This window comes from Chiloscyllium plagiosum, unplaced genomic scaffold (assembly GCF_037043375.1).
Source record: "Chiloscyllium plagiosum isolate Xiang-an unplaced genomic scaffold, Cpla_swu_hap1 HiC_scaffold_4, whole genome shotgun sequence".
NCBI classification, from domain to species: Eukaryota; Metazoa; Chordata; class Chondrichthyes; order Orectolobiformes; family Hemiscylliidae; genus Chiloscyllium; species Chiloscyllium plagiosum.
The window spans coordinates 130,431,671-130,449,191 of record NW_028270142.1 but is presented as its reverse complement, the minus strand read 5'-3'; the positions used below and the strand labels follow the sequence as shown (position 1 = coordinate 130,449,191).

Sequence of the window (17,521 nt, the reverse complement as noted above, 5' to 3'; positions counted from 1 at the left end):
CGGAGCACCCGGAGGAAACCCATACAGACATGGGAGAATGTGCAAACTCCACACAGTCAGTCCCCTGAGGCGCTATGAGGCAGCAGTGCTAACCACTGTGCCACCGTGCCGCCCACCACTTGTTGGGCCGAAGGGCCTGTTTCCACATTGTAAGGAATCTAATCTAATCTAAACTCCATGCCTGAATCTCTACCATCAGTTTTCTGCCCTTGTCACAGTACTAATAATGACAGAAAGTGAGGATTGCAGATGCTGGAGATCAGAGTTGAAAAGTGTGGCGATGGAAAAGCACAACAGGTCAGGCAGCATCCGAGGAGCAGGAGAGTTGATGCTTCGGACATAAGGACATCCTATGTGACTGTGACACAGGTAAATTTCCCATCTTAGTCCTTCTTAACAACCCCTGGTTACACTATACTTCCATACCCCTCTAATGCCTCTCCATTGTTATCAAGCTGGGTGGAACTGCTCTCTGTGGTTCCATTCTTAACCATTTAACTATCATTAGACGGTCACTTGCAATGGCTTCATGTCTTGCTGCTGCACCACTACCTTTCATTCCCTAAGAATCTGTCCTTGCCCTCTCCTATTTCTCATTTGCATGATGCCCCACAACAACAACACCAGATGGCACCCAGTTGTACCTCAGCACCATGCCTCCTCACTCTACTACTACTAAATTATTTAACTGTTCATAATAAATATAGAACCATGAAATATACGTGCAGAGTTAGGCCATTCAGCCCATTGAGTCTACTCCTCTATGCTATGAAATCATGGTTGATTTGATAATGCACAACTCCACTTTTCTGCCTTTTGCATAACATTGACCCCCATACTGATTAAAAATCGGTCTCTCTCAGCCTTGAATATACTTAACAACATAGCCTCTTGGTAGTAAAGGATTTTACAGATTCACTCCACTCCGAGAAGAAATTTCTCCTCATTGCTGTCTTGACCGGATGACATGTTCATTTGAGATTCTGCTCTTTTGTCTGAGAATCTCCCACAAGGAGAAACAACGTCTCTTCATCTTATTAGGATCCACCCCCAAGTTCTTCTTCTCTCGTGATAGGGATGGGCAATAACTGCTGGTATAGCCAATGATACCCCCATTCTATGAATGATTAAAAATGACTCGTAAACAATATAGATGGAGGTTAAGTCTTAAAAGGATCCTGTGGATTTAGTACCTCTGTCTGGACCATGTTGACCCTGCGTGAGCGGAGTTCCCTGACACAGTTGTAAATATCAACAACCCCTTCTCTATCCGCCATGTCCAACATGATGTCAATGACCATAAAGCAGCCTGTTCTTCCTGCTCCAGCACTGAAAGACAGAGAGAGAAAAAATTAATATGAGCTCATTGTTCCCAGCCTGTCAGAAACACTCAAACACTGCATATTCTAAATGTGATAGAATTACCAATTCTTACTTTTTTTTTTAGACACTGTAATGCCTGTAGAATGAATACAATTTATGACAAACTAAATCATCCCAGATCTGTTAATGGTCTTCATTAATTTGGACATTGTCAGGTGGGCACAATTTATCAGTGCATTATTCTCTTCTCAACTTGAGATGTTTCTTGGGAAAATTAAATCTGCGCAATCGCCTCACATAAATCATGTACAAGAAGAAATCTTGCATTTATACAGCACCTTTCATTACCTCAGGACATTGTATAGCACTTTACTAATTAAGTACTGAAATGTAGTTCTAATGCAGGAAACGGGGAATGGGGCAATTGGCACATGGAGTATCCCACAAATACGAAATATGATAAAGATCAGATAATCTGATCAGTAACATAATAAGAAAGTGCTGGAGAAACACTGTAGGTCTGGCATCTGTTCTGAAGAAGAGTCATAGACACAGAATCTTAACTCATTTTCCTTCTCCATATATGCTGCCAACCTAGTGAGTTTCTCCAGCAATCATTGTCTTTATTTAAGATCTCCAGTGCCTACAGCATTTTATTTTTACATTAATCTGTTCAGCAATGTTAGTCGCAGGAGGCATATCTGCTCGGTCTCCAGAACATCCCGATTCTGTTTTGAAGGACAAGGGCGGCAGATATATGGGAATACCACCATCTGCAAGTTCCCCTCCAAGCCAATCAGCATCTTGATTTGGAAATACGTTGCCTTTTCTGCAGTGTTGCTGGATCCAAATCTTGGAATTCACTCCCTCATGGAGTTGTAGGGCAACCTGTCGCAAAGGGATGGCTGTGGTCCAAGAAGGCAACTCCTTCTCAAAGACAACTAGGGATGGGCAATAAGTGCTGGCCCAGCCAATGACATCCATGAGTCAATAAAATAATTCACCACTCTACCAATTTTCATGTCATTGATGAACTTCTTGAATATACCCTAAATTTAATTCCAATTCATTCAGGTACACCACAAACAGAAAGGGCCCCAGCACCAAGCCTTGCAGAACCCCAATGGAAACAGACTTCCAGTTAGAGAAATACCCCTCAATTATCACCCTCTGCTTCCTGCCGCCCATTCAATTTTGGATCCAATGTGCTGCTGTATAATACTGCAAGCTGCTTTCAGAATGCCTATTTTAGGGCTCATTGTCAGATTTCCTTATTAATTAGTAACTGCTTTGGTGGCAAAGCCAATTCTGGGGCTACATTCCTAAGGATTATCAAACCTAAACCTTTTTGCTCAGAGATACGGACTTCTATGCTATAAGAGTCCTTAAAGGAGCACTGAAATTGAACCAAGCTGCATATTCTGCTCAAGTCCAGGACTAAGCCAGACACTTACTAGATAGTCAGCCTAACTCTCTCCCAACTGAGCTGTAATGGTTGACCTACCTGCAATGTACCACAATAGGGCCAGCACCCGCTGGATTCTTTGTCTTTACCCGCCGTACAAAGCCCAGCAGTCCTGTAGCATGGTATGGAACACCATGGTCTGGCCATCCAGTGAAGTGGAGCTGTCTAATCTCTCGAATCTCATGAGCACCTCTCTGTTAAAAGGTGAAAAAGTTAAATTAGCTACTTTCAGAAATGTGTAATTAAATCCAGGGGAAACAATGACTAGAAGGATGTAAAATATAAATATAGTAGATAAGGAGGAAGAACTTTCATAGTTCATGAGCAAATTTCACATCATTTGAAATGAAGTCAAATTACAATTAGCTTCTGATGTAATAAACATTGCAGTTACGAGATAGAACTTCGCATTTAGATAACAGAACTGAGATAGCAAGGATTTGTTTTCTGGTGGCAAAACTTCAACTAGAGAGATGAGGCAATCATATTGAAATAACAGGGATTTGCACTGAATTCACACAGAGGTACTAGGAATCCACATTGAGATAGCAGGAATTGGATTGGGAATTCACGCCATATATAAACCATGTCAATGTAGCAATTTTGCAATGCATTATTTTCTGGAACTCTATTAAAAGGAGGAAAAGTTGCAAATGCCTTCAGAAGAACTACAAATTTATATTTGGAAAGAAATAATTTTGATATGATGATAAAGATTCAATCACGGTAGCTCAGTGGTTAGCACTGCTGCCTCACAGCATCAGGGACCTGGGCTCGATTCCAGCCTCAGGTAACTGTCTGTGTGGAATTTGCACATTCTTCCAGTTTATGTGTGGGTTTCCTCCCACAGTCCAAAGATGTGCAGGTTACGTGAATGGACCATGCTAAAAAATTGCCATAGTGTTTACAGATGTGTAGGTTAGATGCATTTGTCAGAGATAAATGCAGAGTAACAGGGTAGGGTGGGTGGGTGGGAGGGTCGGTGTGGACTTAGGCCAAATGGCCTGTTTCCACACTGTAGGGATTTTTAAAAAATTACTCTGACACTCATTAATGCACATCAGTTTGCAGGCCTTGACCTTTCAAATTGTAATGTAAGTAACTAATCCTTTTTAATCTATTGCTTAGAAGCAATACAAATTGCTCAAGCAAACACAATGTGATCATGTGTAGATTTCACCAATAGATTTCTCCAGCCATCGGTTTGAAATCAATATTGCCCTTCATTCCAAATTTGTACATTCAAAGGGTTTACCTTCTCTACTGCAAATGTCCTTATCACATATTCGGCCAGCAGCTCTGTCTCAATGAGAGTTACTTTAATGTCTCCGTAAATTTCAGTATCATCGGGCCAATACTTGCAGCACTTCACCTGTTAGCAGAGAGCAATATTAAAGTAACCTGAGATTGCAGACTTTTCCCTCTTTTTATATTCCACACAAATTAAGAAATTGAATTTATCTTTAGAAATTTTAAAACAAGCCCTGGGAAAATGCTCAAAAATATGTCACTGATTCAGCTTCCTTTGTTAATGCAGATATGGCCTTCGGAGATGATTTGATCCATTACCTGGCAATCTCCTCAGTCTTTTTGTATTGCAGCAGAAATTTATCTCCTCACTGGTTTGAGTTGCTACTTACGTGGATTTGTGAAATTGTACTTTATCCTGCAAACTTTACACAAAAGCAAGTGTCGAAAACATTGCAGTTCAGAGTACTTGCAGAGATTCTTGTGCCTGAACACAAATGCATCTTTCTCCTAATCTGCAGAATCTTGACATTATTCAGATGGAAGCATTGACCTTTCTATTAATATTCCTGTAAATTTCACTGAGCTTCAATGATCTGGAAATTGGCAGTTTTCTGAGATTTAAATTATTGGTATTTTAAGTTCTCATTATTGACCTGTAATGCATTTAATTACCACATTAGATTGGAACTAGCTTCTTACACCAGATCATTCTTCTCCTTCCTTCTTGAAGTAAAAGCAAGGCTAGGGATCTCAGCAAAGCAAACACACTCCTTGTGCTGTGTGAGGAGCAGATATTCAATTCTGAATACGTACCCAAGAGTGGATGAATTTTATTAGCAAAAGCTATGCTTTTAATGAATTGTTTTATTGTAAGATATTAAAAGGGTCCTCATTTCAGCCCCGGTGTAAGTCAAAAGCTGCTCTTGATTTCACTGAAAGGCCATAATCTTTAGAATAGCTCACAAGCTTCTGCTAAACCCTTCAGGCTTGGTTAGATGTAATCAACATGGAGTTTTAAAATGAAACCCATCCCAGTTCTGTCTTCCCTTCATTTCAGGCATCCACTGATGCATTAAGCTCCCTACTGCTGAGTTTGGTTTTCTTATGCCAAAGGCCTTTTAGCATCTTGGTGCCTAGTGTGGTATTGCCCTGATTGTCACTGCTGGCACCTCATGGTATCTACCACCTCAGCCAGGTGGAAGGCTTGTTTGAGGCATTTCACTACCACCATGACAAATCCTCTTTTGCCAATACTGTATCAGGGCCTGTCTAATAATCAGTGGCAGAGGATAGATCACTTTATAGAAGAAAACAATGTTCTTTGTTAACAAGATGAATTATTACATGATAGCAGGAAGAACAATTACATCACAATTAAGGCATAATTACTGGGATTCTCAGGAGCAGTGTGGAATATCTTTGCTCCCTATGAACTCTAGTGTGGACCTCACTATTCCTACCCAAAGGCTACATGTGACATTATCAGAATGGATGGAGCTCAATGTATCGACAACATTAACTCCTTTGGAACTAGCATCTTCTACAATACATAGTTTTCTGATGCAGTGCAGCTAGAACGGCTGCTTTATATGTAAAAGTTCACTGCAGAAAGTGGTTTCTCCAGCAATCTGACCTTAACAGAATAAGGTGTTATGGTTGACTCCTAATGAAGTTTCCTTCAACTCTTCTGATCTTCACGCCTGCTCAAGTTTTCTTGGATAGATGCTCAGCCACTGATAGTTTACATTGGTTGGTCAACATGGTAAATGCTAGAGGTCGGCGGAGAGTTTGCCCCCAATGTCCATTGATTCCAGTTCTGCTAGGGCTCCTTGGTATTATACTCAGTCAAAACCCTTGATTCAAGGGTTGTCACTCTCACTTCAACTCTTTTATCATGTTTGAACCAAGACTGTAATAAGGACAAAAGGCTCCAGTGGAACCCAACTGGGTGTCACTAAGCAGGTTATTGCTGAGCACCTATTGTTTGATAGTGCTGTTGTTGACACCTTCTATCACTTTACTGCTGATTGAGAGTAGACTGAGCGGCCTGTAATTAGCGGAGTTGGATTTGTCCTACTTTTTGTGCATAGGACATACCTGGGTAATTTTCCACATTGTCTGGTAGATGCCAATGTTGTAACTGGGGTGGAACAACTCAGCCAGGGGGACAGCAAATTCTAGAGATCAAATCTCTAGTACTATTGCCAGAATGCTGTCAGGGCTAATAGCCTCTGCACTATCCAGTATCTCTGACCATTTCTTGATATTACACGGGGTGAATCAAATTTACTGAAAACTGGTATCTGTGATGCTTGGAAGCACTGGAAACATTGGGATGAATAATCAACTCAGCACTTCTCGATGAAGATTGCTGTGAATGGTTCAGTCTTGCATTTTCCACTGATTTGTTGAGTTCTTCAATTATTGAGGATGGAGATATTTATGGAGCTTCCTCCTCCAATAGTTATTTGGTTGTCCACCACCATTCACAAGTGGATGCGACAGGACTACAGAACTTCAATCTGATCCATTGGCTGTAGGATCATTTAGCTCTGTCTATCACATGCTGCTTATTCTGTTTAGCATACAAGTAATCCTGTTTGTATAAACACCAGGTTGACACCTCATTTTTAGACGTGCTCGGTGCTAATGTCCTCCTGCACTCTCCATTGAACCAGCATTGATCCCCTGGTTGGATGGTAAGGGTTGAGTGGGGATATGCCTGACCATGAGGTTGCAGATGGGTTGGAGTACAGTCCTTTTGTTAATGGCACACAAGGCCTCATTGATGTCCAGTCTTGAGCTACGACATCAGTTTGAAGTTTGTCCTATTTAGCACAGTGATAATGCCACTCAACACATTATTCTCAATATGAATGTGGGACATAGTATCGGTAAGAGCGACCACTGTTGAGACAGTCATGGATAGATGCAGTTGCAGTCTGCTGTTTAGGACCCGACCAGCTCAATCAGTGGTACTGTTGCTGAGTCACTCTTAATGGTGGACATCCAAATCCCCCACCCAGAGTACATTTTGTGACTTTGCCACTCTCAGTGCTTTCTCCAGCTGTTGTTCAACATGGTGGAGTACTGATTCATCAACTAATGGAGGATGGTATATGGTAATCAGAAAGAGGTTTCCTTGACTACATTTAACCTGAAGCCATGAGACTTCTTGGAGTCTGGAGTCAATGTTGAGGACTCGCAGGGAAATTCTGTCCCTACTGTATACAACTGTGCCATCAGTCTTAGCATCTTGGAGTTCCTTTTGCAGAGGGAATCCATGTCTTGTGGGATTTGTATGTAGCTGTCTAAGCTTCAACATCTCCCCTTAACCCAGAAAGGTGCTTTTCCACAGCTTGAATGTTTTGATCATTCTGTTGGTGGGACAGGACATATCCAGGGATGGTGGTGTCTGCGACATTGCCTGTAAGATATGATTCTGTGATTGTGACTATATCAGGCTGTTTCTTGACTAGTTTGTGATACAGCTCTCCCAGTTTTGGTACTAGCCTCCAGATGTTAAGAAGGACGACATTGCAGTGTCAACAGGACTGCTTCTGCTGTTGTCTTTTCTGGTGCTTGGGCCAATGCCAGGTGATCCGACCGGTTTCATTAATGTTGAGACTTCAGAGGCAGCTGAGAGTCAACTAAATTATTGTGGATCTGGAGTCACGTGTAGCTCAAATCAGATGAGGTTGGCAGATTTCCTTCCCTGAAAGACATTAGTGTGCCAGGTGGTCCAAATCCATTTGTACATAGGTGAAGGCAGGCTCGATGGGCTAAAGGGCCTCTTCTTCACTATATTAGTCTCAATGACAATGTAATAAATGAGGGGAGTTTATGATGAGCTGATTTCCCCATTAATTATTTCAACTGTCAAAACAAAATAACTACTATAGGAATAGTGGACTCTCCAAAGTACTGCAAAAAACACTTTAATTGATCACTCTTGAGCATAAAATGGAACAATAAACAGTGACTGAAAAAGACTGATAAGGTACAAGGTTTAAATCTCAATTCAATGCATTTGCCCCTTATAAGCCCTACAGGCTGACACACTGCTGCCAAAACAGCAATCAAAAAACTCTTCACCAGGCAGATGCTATTTAAAAACAGCAAATTGCCGTCAGCGTATTGATTAGCAGCAAGGTTTTCATTAGCGTGTCATTAGGACGTTACTTGCACTGATCCAGCCAATAAGGTTTCTTCATTAATTAGACTATTAAACTTTAATTTTTCAACAAATTACAGCCATGAAAATAGAAAATGAAAACCGTTGTTCTATTATACAGTTCCCTAAATGACTTTGATGTTACACATAGTCTCCTGCTGAAGGTTGGGCACTTTCACTGCTACATCTAATTATTTTGCTCCATAATTGGACAACTTGTCCATCAGTCACCATTGAACCTCCAGCAGCAATAGAAGTACATTCTGAGTGGAGTGATACAAAAAACAAATCGTTTAATTTAAGAATTAAAAAAAATGTAACAGTGCACTCTGGTAAAAAGGAAGCTGTTTGAAATCTGATCTCATCAAGTCAGAATATTCTGGAAAGGCAGGGTAGGTTGAAAGATCGTCAGAAAGAGTGACAGGTTAATATTTGAAAAGCTATCAGGTAACCATTGAAATTACAGACCACAAAGTGGCAATTTGACTGTTGTGGCGGTGGCTGTGTTAGCTTTTCATTTGGAGTTTGCAACTGCAATCCCCTCACCCTTGGAAAATGCACAGATCATCAAGTAATAAACACAGGGAGAAACACACTTTAGAAGCCATCATATGATTGATCCTTCTTACAACAGAAAGAAAAATATTGCGTACTGGTCGTTCTGCCATAACATGTGTTTCATTAACATGAATCTGCAATAATACGATTGACAAATTGGGGACACTGTTTCCAAAGCACAAACTTTTAAAACATGTGTTGGCTGTAACATGATTACACCGCTGACACATTAAGCACTATTTCTAAAGTGAGATTATTCTATAACACAGGGTTATACAAGAATGCAACTGTCATGTTATAGACGAACTACCTGTATTCAGAGGCAGTGGGGCTGATTTTTTTCAAAGATTATTAATTTTGATGAGATCCATGGAGAGTTTCTCTTTGTCTGAACATTCCCACTTCTGACCTTATGACGGAGGGAAGAATGTTGGTGAAGCATCTGAATGTCAGATCTAGAACATTACCCTGAGGAACTCAGAGTTCTTGCGGTGTAGTGGTAATGTCCCTACCTCTGAGGCCAGGTTCAACTCTCACCTGCTCCAGAGATGTGTAATATCATCTCTCTGAATATGTCGATTAGGAAAATAACTACCTGAGGAACCCCTGCAGAGACATCTGGGAGCTAAAATGATTGATCCATAACAACCACAATTATCTTCCTTTGGGGGTGATTCTAATTACTGCAAATATTCCCCTGATTCGCGTATTGAGAGGGCTCCTTGATGCCACACTCAGTTAGATATGGCCTTGCTTTCATGCGTGGTCATTCTGTCTTCTGGAGCCCAGTTCACTTGCTCATGTTTGGAGCAAGGTTGCTATGGGATGGGGAACTGAGTGCCATCTCCGTTGTCTGGCTAGCTGATTTGCAATGCAGACCGATGCCAAAAGCATGGGGTTCAATTCCCGCACCAGCTTAAGTACCATGAAGATCCCACCTCCTCAGCCTCTTCCCACACCTAAGGTGTGGTGGCCCTCAGGTTACCCTACCACCAGTCATCTCTCTCTCTCTCTCTCTCTAATGAGAGAGCATCCCTATAGTCCAGTAAGAATATTCGCAACTTCACCTTTACCTTTTTTCCCTCTGGAGCACATATTTTCAGTAGTATTGTACTGTAAATAAAATCTGTCCAACATTTTCACTTAACACAACCCCTTCATCCTAGAAATCAGACAAGACCTTTTGAACTGCTTCTAATGCAGCGACATCCTTTCTGAAGAAAAAAATGTTTAAAAACTGATTCTTGCTACTTTTCTGGCCTCAATTCCACTTTCAACCTGTCACCACAGCAACAACACAATCCAGTGCAAAGTTTGAAAGTGATAGGATTCTTTTCAGAAAAAGCTAGCATATTAATAAAAATTCCATAAATGTATAAAGCATTCAAAAAATGCCTTTACACAAATGAAACCCATCACCACATTATAATAAAGGCTTATCTAGTGAGTAACTAGATAACTAGTAAGAGCAACTGCTTGCAGGTTCCCTTATCAAAGATCATTCTATGAAAAACACTAAATCCCAACGAAAATTCTTTTCAATTATCCTGGATGAAAGTGTTTACAAAAAAAAATATTTGGAGGCTTCAAGCAGATTTTTGCAGAAAATGGATGCAAACACTTTATCTAATAAATGTTGAAATGAGTGAAATCACAACCAGAATTTAATTGGTTGAGATTGCTGTTCTTCTGTCCTCTCCAATTTCAAAGCTCCTTGAGAGGTCATCGAGCACTTGGTCTCACAGCTATTTTATTTCCTTAAAACTACTCCCCCACCTCAATGTATTGAATGTGCTAATATTTCTATCCAAATGCATAGCAATTCTAGTGACCATCATATCTACCAAGATCTGAGGCCATGGATGAATGTCTCCAATAACATTGTGACAAAGACATACAAGTTAGTTTTGTTCGTTGTTTTTCTTGCTGGAAAGGTCCATACCAATTGAAAGGATTTTTGAAATTCTGATAGGTTTGATGTAACAAGTACTGCACAAAGCATGCACTTACCCACCAAAGCAATATCTGAGACTTCAACACTGAGATTTCACACCACGCAGATAATTCATTAGGTTTCTCTGCTGGCTCTTATTAATTTAATGAAAGGAAAATACTAATGGTTTCCCTGCAGCTTTAAATCTGTTGGACTGTATGGAATTCTGTTTTGTCATTTCCATCAATATCATGAACCATTGTCAAATATTAAAAATAAATCAGATTTCCAGCATTTTTAATGTCATTACTATAACTAGGAGTTGTCAGATAAGATTAGTTACTGGGCTCGCAGCACCGTACTGCAGTTGGGGTAAGAAAGATGCCTCAGTTCCTTTTGGGCCTGTGGCAATCTGACATTCCCAAATGTACCTTTGATTTGTGGATTGCCCTCGAGTTTTCGATTGGCAATTCAGTGCCAAAGGTGTGGTTTTGCTACCAGCTTGCAAGATTTCATTTTCACACACATTTTATTAATCACAAGAAAACAGGGTTAAGGCATTGTCAGAGTTGGTCTTGCTCTTGAGGTGGAATCTGACTGACAGAAATGGGTAACTTATTAAGAATAACTAAGTACCCTTCCTTCCCGAGTTTGAAGTCTGGTGGATAACAGGCATTTTAATCTTTGTGCCTGGAGCTGTGGGGATCAGAGGGCTAGGGCTGAGGTTATAGGTTGGCCCTCCACACTGGTAATCTGACAGCTGTGGCCATACCTATTTGAGACAATACAAGAAATCTTCAGACAATACCTACACTTGGATGTGCCGTTTCATCCTCTGTCCTGCACCAGTGATAGCCACCTCTTGTGCTAGCGTTCAGTTATCCATAACATTCGGTGCTCTGATTGCCTCTTCTGCTGCAGAGTCGGCACCCCTAACCCCAGCCTATCCCTAGTTGGACCATTGGCTCACAGAGTTTGCATATCGACCCAAAGCCCAAAACATTTTGAAGTTGGGAACATTTCAACCAGAGATTGCACTCCAATGGGCCTTTGCTGACTGACTTACAGAGTCCAAGCAATCAAATTCAGAGGAGGAGTTGTAAGTCCTCAGAATATTTAGAACAATAAGAAAGTGAAAAAGAGATGGAAATATAGGCATTAAAACAGTAAATCTGAGGATTTCTGGAACCAAGAGTCACTGCAGATCCGCGAAGATAATAGAGATGGAAATTCAGGATGTCAACAGCAGAGTTTTATATGAGTTGAAATTCACAAGGCATGGAGGATGATTGTGACATAGGATGCAGGACTTTGACTTAGAAGCAGGAGTAGGTCATTCGACCCTTCACACTTCACCATTCAATAAGGTTTTGAATGAACTGATTCCGGGTGACACTAGTGTCAGTAAAGACTTCATCACGAGGTGGACTCAACTAATAGTGATATGCCTGAAGAGTAAGTAGATTCTATGGTTAGAAGCAGAGTCCAGTATTAAACAGGAAAACAAGACTGCCAACAGTTTAATTTAGTCTGACATGGTTATTAGGGAAGTGAAGGGGTTGAATGGTGATGGGACATCTGTGATGGGGTCACTGGTAATTGCTTCAGCTTTTCCTTTGTTTAGTCAGAGAAGATAGATTATCTCTGTGTGAATGCTGGACAGCCAGTGTGATGACACGATGAAGGTTTTCAGAGAGATATTGGAGAGAAAAAGAGTTGATAGTCATCAGCAGACAAATGGAAGTGACTGTCCATGGAGGTCATTTTAAATTAACCCAGTCAGGGAGAGACTGACAGGTTTAAATGATTGATTAATTTCCATAATCTTGCTTTCCACTGAGGAAAACCAATGAATATGATCCCAGTAGGTTTCACCCGACCAGGTAGCATTGCCAATGGACAGTATGGTGATGAAAAAGGGGGGCAACTTTGGATGGACCTATAATAACGGACTAGACAGGTATGAAGGGATTGTCTAATGAGTGGAAATTGAACAGGTCAGACCTGTGCTCATTGCAGTTTTGGAGAGTGAGAAGAAGAGATGTTTTGGAAATGTAAAAGATTCTTAGGGGAAGGCAAATGCAGTAAGGTTGTCTCCCCATATGGGATGGTTTAAGAACTGATGGCATAATCTCAGAGTAAGGGATCACAGATTACAGACAAAGATGAGAAGGAATTTCTTCTCTCAGAGGGTACTGGATCTGTATATTGATAATTTTTCTATTCAGCATATATTTGGTATGGAAAGATACTTGAGAAATTGTGCTAAGAAGAAAATTCTAATAAATGTTTCTCAGGCAGCTGATACCACAGGTTACAATGGGCCTGATATACAAAATAATGATTCGCTAGATACTGAGATGATAGCTTTTCAAAGGTTCCTGAAATATGCCATTTCACCATCTGAGCAAACAGCAGGTACTGATGAGCTCTCCATTAAACCAAATATATTTTACTGCTAAACATATTGAAAAATCATTAAGTAAAATTGCCACTTGAGGTTTTGCAGTAATAGGAATGTTGGCAGAGGCAGCAGATGGATCTTTGTTAACAGTCTATCAGAGGTTTTAGTCCCAGCACAATTGGGGCAGATGTGAGCAGCTGTGTGATATGCTATTCGATAAATGGGTTATGGCATCTCATGTGGGTTCATTATATGAAAACAGCCAAAACAGAGCTTCTGTATGACTTAAACAGCCGCAATAGACAGGGCAGCTGGCACAGGGAAATCTCTCAGACAACCTTCCTTCACAAATGCCATACAAACAGGGAACTGTGTCCATATTCATGAGCAACATTTTGAACATGACAGGCAGTGACAGATGAGCCAAATCCCAGCATAAAGTTCCTGAACGTCCTGAATCATTGGCAGCAGGTGCACATCCACCTTCGGGAATCTCATACCAGGACACTGCTCCATTAGTAATATTGAAAAATTGTTTAGGGAGTACAGGTGGGCTAGGAGAGAGAAATATTAACTCACAGACACAATCTAGATGGAAAAACAGCTCAGATTTGCCTAGTAGGAGAGATGTTGCTAGTTTTTGGACTGCCCTTTCAGTTGCCAATTTTTCCTCACTGTGGTGTTAAGATTTGATTGATAAGCTCGATCATGTAGTGTTACAAAACTGTGTTTTTAATAAGTTCACTTCTTGCAAATCAGAAACTAAAAAAAATCGTGAAGAGGGCACTGAGGACAGTTTATGTCTCCATCATGATGTGCAAACCTTATTACAACTACATAGTTCTTCTTTGTGGCTTTTGTCTGCCTAGTTGATGCTCCATGAATACAAATCTGAAAATGGAAATCTGTTTTACTGAGAGGTTTCATCGCATGCTTCAGGCCACTCCATATCCAACAACCTGCTCAGAAAACTCTGCTCCCATTTTGACTGCTCTGACAAATACCACCACAGCAGTTGAGACAATCTCAGCATTCTAAAACAACAACCCACAACACTCTAAACGAAAGGTTCATCTGGCCTAGTCCCACATGGTAATGGACACTTTACAAAGTCCCTGGATGCAGATCAACAACTTCATCAAAACCAAACAGCTCATCCTTGAACCATATTGTATTTATTTACCCAGGATTTGTCCATTAGTTTTGAGATATATTATTGACACAGATTACCAAACAGTGACAAAAACATTAGCACTGCCACCGTTAATAAATAGAAGTAATAATGTAACCAAGTAACTAAATAGATGCATGTGCAGGTTAATTTTACATCTATATTAGATTGAAATTGAGCTTCATCAAAATACACCCTGACCTAAATAATTCTGCTTCAGGCGAATGTTTTTGGTTGAGCCAAACATAATCACTGAAGACTCAGAAAACTGGTGTAACTGTCATTCTCTGCTTTTTACCCAAGGCTCTTCTGAAAATGTGCTGGTAAGATGGAACCCCACCCCAACAACTGCTCAAATCCTTCTCTCAAAGAAACTCTCTCAGCCTGGTTAGACCTTTGAGGCCTTTGGAAGTAAAATTTGTCACTGTTTCATCAGTTTATCTCTCGTTGGATATAAAATTCCAGCAGGAAGAATTTGCAGGTTGTTCTGGCATCATGTGCCCATGAACACTGACCCCTGTGATGAAGGGCTTTTGCCTGAAATGTCGATTTTCCTGCTCCTCAGGTGCTGCCTGACTGCTGTGCTTTTCCAGCATCACTCTAATCTTAACCTTGTGACGATATCACTTGGGATGCTCTGTTGTAAATAGAGGTATGGTTAAGTGATGTCACCCCCCCCCACTTCCAGGTCGCAGTTGGGGGTGCAAGCCCCTATTGAGGACTCAAGCTCAAAGGTTAAGGCTGAAGGTCCTTTGTTATACCGCCAAAGGTTTTACATGAGATGTTAATATTAAGATGTTTGCTGATGACACCATCATTGTAGGGAAGATCTCAAACAATGACAAGACAGAATGTAAGAAAGAGATTGAGAGCTTAGCGGCATGGTGTAAAGTCAACAATCTCTCCCTCAGTGTCAGCAAAATGAAGAAGCTGGTCATTGTTTGCATCAATGTTGCTGAGTTGGAGATGGTCAAGAATGCAAAGTTCCTGGGAGTGATGATCACTAACAATCTGCCCTGTCCACCCAGACTGACATAACGGTCAAAAAAGTACAACAACAACAATGACAACATCCCTCCTTACTCAGAAAGCTAAATAAATTCAGCATGTCCACAAAGACTCTTACTAATTTTTATAGATGCCCCACAGAAAGCATCCTATGTGGGTGCATCAGAGTGTGGTATGGCCACTGCTCTTCCCAAGACTGCAAGAAACTACAGAGAGTCATGAACATAACCCAGTCCATCACATAAACCAGTCTTACATCTTTTGATTCCATCTATATTTCTCACCAACACAAACACAATCAAAGACCTCTCCCACCCCAGTTATACTCTCTTCCACACCCTTCCGCTAGACAGACAATACAAAAATTTGAATACATGTATGAATAGATTCAAGAACAGCTTCTTCAAGAACAGTTATCAGACTTTTAGATGGACCTCATAAATGTTAATTCTGATCTCTCTCTCTCTCTCTCTCTCTCTGCACCTTCTCTGCAGCTGTAACACTGTCTTCTACCCTGATGTACTTTGCATGGTACTCTGTGCCTGTACAGCACGCAAAACAACTTTTCACTGTATCTCAGTACATGTGACAACAATAAAACAATCAATCAATTAATCGATCGACTGGTACAGTTTTGAAAAATGGAGGCATCCCTGATGTCCTACTAACTACTTCAATCAACAGATTTCAACAATAGATTGTCTGGTCATTATTGAATTTTTGTTTATGGGAGTTAGCCATGTGAAAATTGGCTGTTATATTTCCGACATCAGCAAAGTGATGTTAAAAAGTACTTATTTGACCATGAAGTGCTCTGGGAAGGCCTGAGTGAAAGGTGAAATATAAATTCAAGTTCAAATTCAGAGGAGACAGTGGCATAGAGTTAATGTTTTCCTCAGATGGCCAGACTGATCTGGGATTAGGGGTTCACATCAGCTTTGAAGGTGGTGACATTTAAATTCAATTAACAAATATTGAACTGAAATCTTGTCTTGGTAATGACAGTTTGAAAATATTGTTGATTGCTGGAAAAACTCATCTGGCCCACTAATGTCCTTTGGGACCTAATGCTTTACCTGATCTGGCCTACAAGTGACTCCAGGCCTACAGGATGTGATTGATTCTAATTGCCTCTGAAATGATCTAGGCAAGCTAATATGTTCATAGGCTGACCTTGCCAGTGATGTCTACATTCCATTAAAAGAATAAAATAATTGTATCTTTTTTATTTGACACAAACGGTTAGGGTGGCATGGTGGCTCAGTAGTTAGCACTGCTGCCTCACAGTGCCAGGGACTTGGTGTCAATTCCTGCCTCAGGCAACTGTGCGGAGTTTGCACATTCTCCCCGTGTCTGCGTGGGTTTCCTCTGGGTGCTCTGGTTTCCTCCCACAGTCACAAAGATGTGCAGGTTAGGTGAATTGGCCATGCTAAATTGCCCATAGTGTTAGGTGGATTAGTCAGGGGTAAATGTCGGGGAATGGGTTTGGGGTCCTCTTCGGAGGGTCGGTGTGGACTTGTTGGGCTGAAGGGCTTGTTTCCATACTGTAGGGCATCTAATCTAATCACAAATATGAACAACTAACCACCCATTAAGTTGGAGTCTCAACTCTAACAAACTGAACTTGACACAATAAGCTCTAAATCTCTGTGGTTGCTACCAGTCCTGCTAAGTCACACCAACACAATATATTTTTATGCAGAATCCCTCCTTCTGTTTCCAACCCAATGCCTCCTGCACATTGACAGCTAAATGGATCAAACGCAAGAACAATGGATTGTGTGCTCAAACACTCATAAACCATTACTCAGGAAAGAAGAAACAGTTACTTCTTGAAAGGGAGGGGTGATTCCTGGAACCAAGGCACAATACAGGAGGGACAGGAACAAGACTGAAACACATAGAAGCATCAGTTAGACATAAATGTCTCTGTCAAACCCTTGTAAAGCAAGATGGAAATCCAGACTCTGTGCGATATACTCACTCTTCCAACTTCCACCAAGTTTGTAACCATGACGATGGTGGCTGAGTTTTCTTGCCAGATCATCCTCCAAAAATCGTAGACAGTCTCTTGCATTGGTCCTGCACATAGACAAAGGGATTTAAAACTCAACTACGTGACAAAAAAAAATTGATCGAAACAGACACTTCCATTCCACACTCAGAGCGATCAGAACTGGCCTGACAGTGAGACCAGAGATCAGATTCCAATCTCCCGAGGGATTAGGCTTTCA

General features: G+C 40.9%; 1 protein-coding gene across 7 annotated transcripts in view; it reads right to left on the bottom strand.

The window, feature by feature from the left end:
- The window catches only part of LOC122548881 (receptor-type tyrosine-protein phosphatase mu), a 903,264-nt gene that overhangs the window by 37,763 nt on the left and 847,980 nt on the right, over positions 1–17,521 (bottom strand). For all 7 annotated transcript variants that reach the window (XM_087986678.1, XM_087986679.1, XM_087986680.1 and 4 more), the window contains 4 exons: positions 17,272–17,369; positions 4,044–4,160; positions 2,828–2,982; positions 1,194–1,329 (listed from right to left, as the gene is read on the bottom strand). In XM_087986678.1, the coding sequence (XP_087842804.1) occupies positions 1,194–1,329; positions 2,828–2,982; positions 4,044–4,160; positions 17,272–17,369 (506 nt within the window). The remainder of the gene's footprint in view (positions 1–1,193; positions 1,330–2,827; positions 2,983–4,043; positions 4,161–17,271; positions 17,370–17,521) is intronic.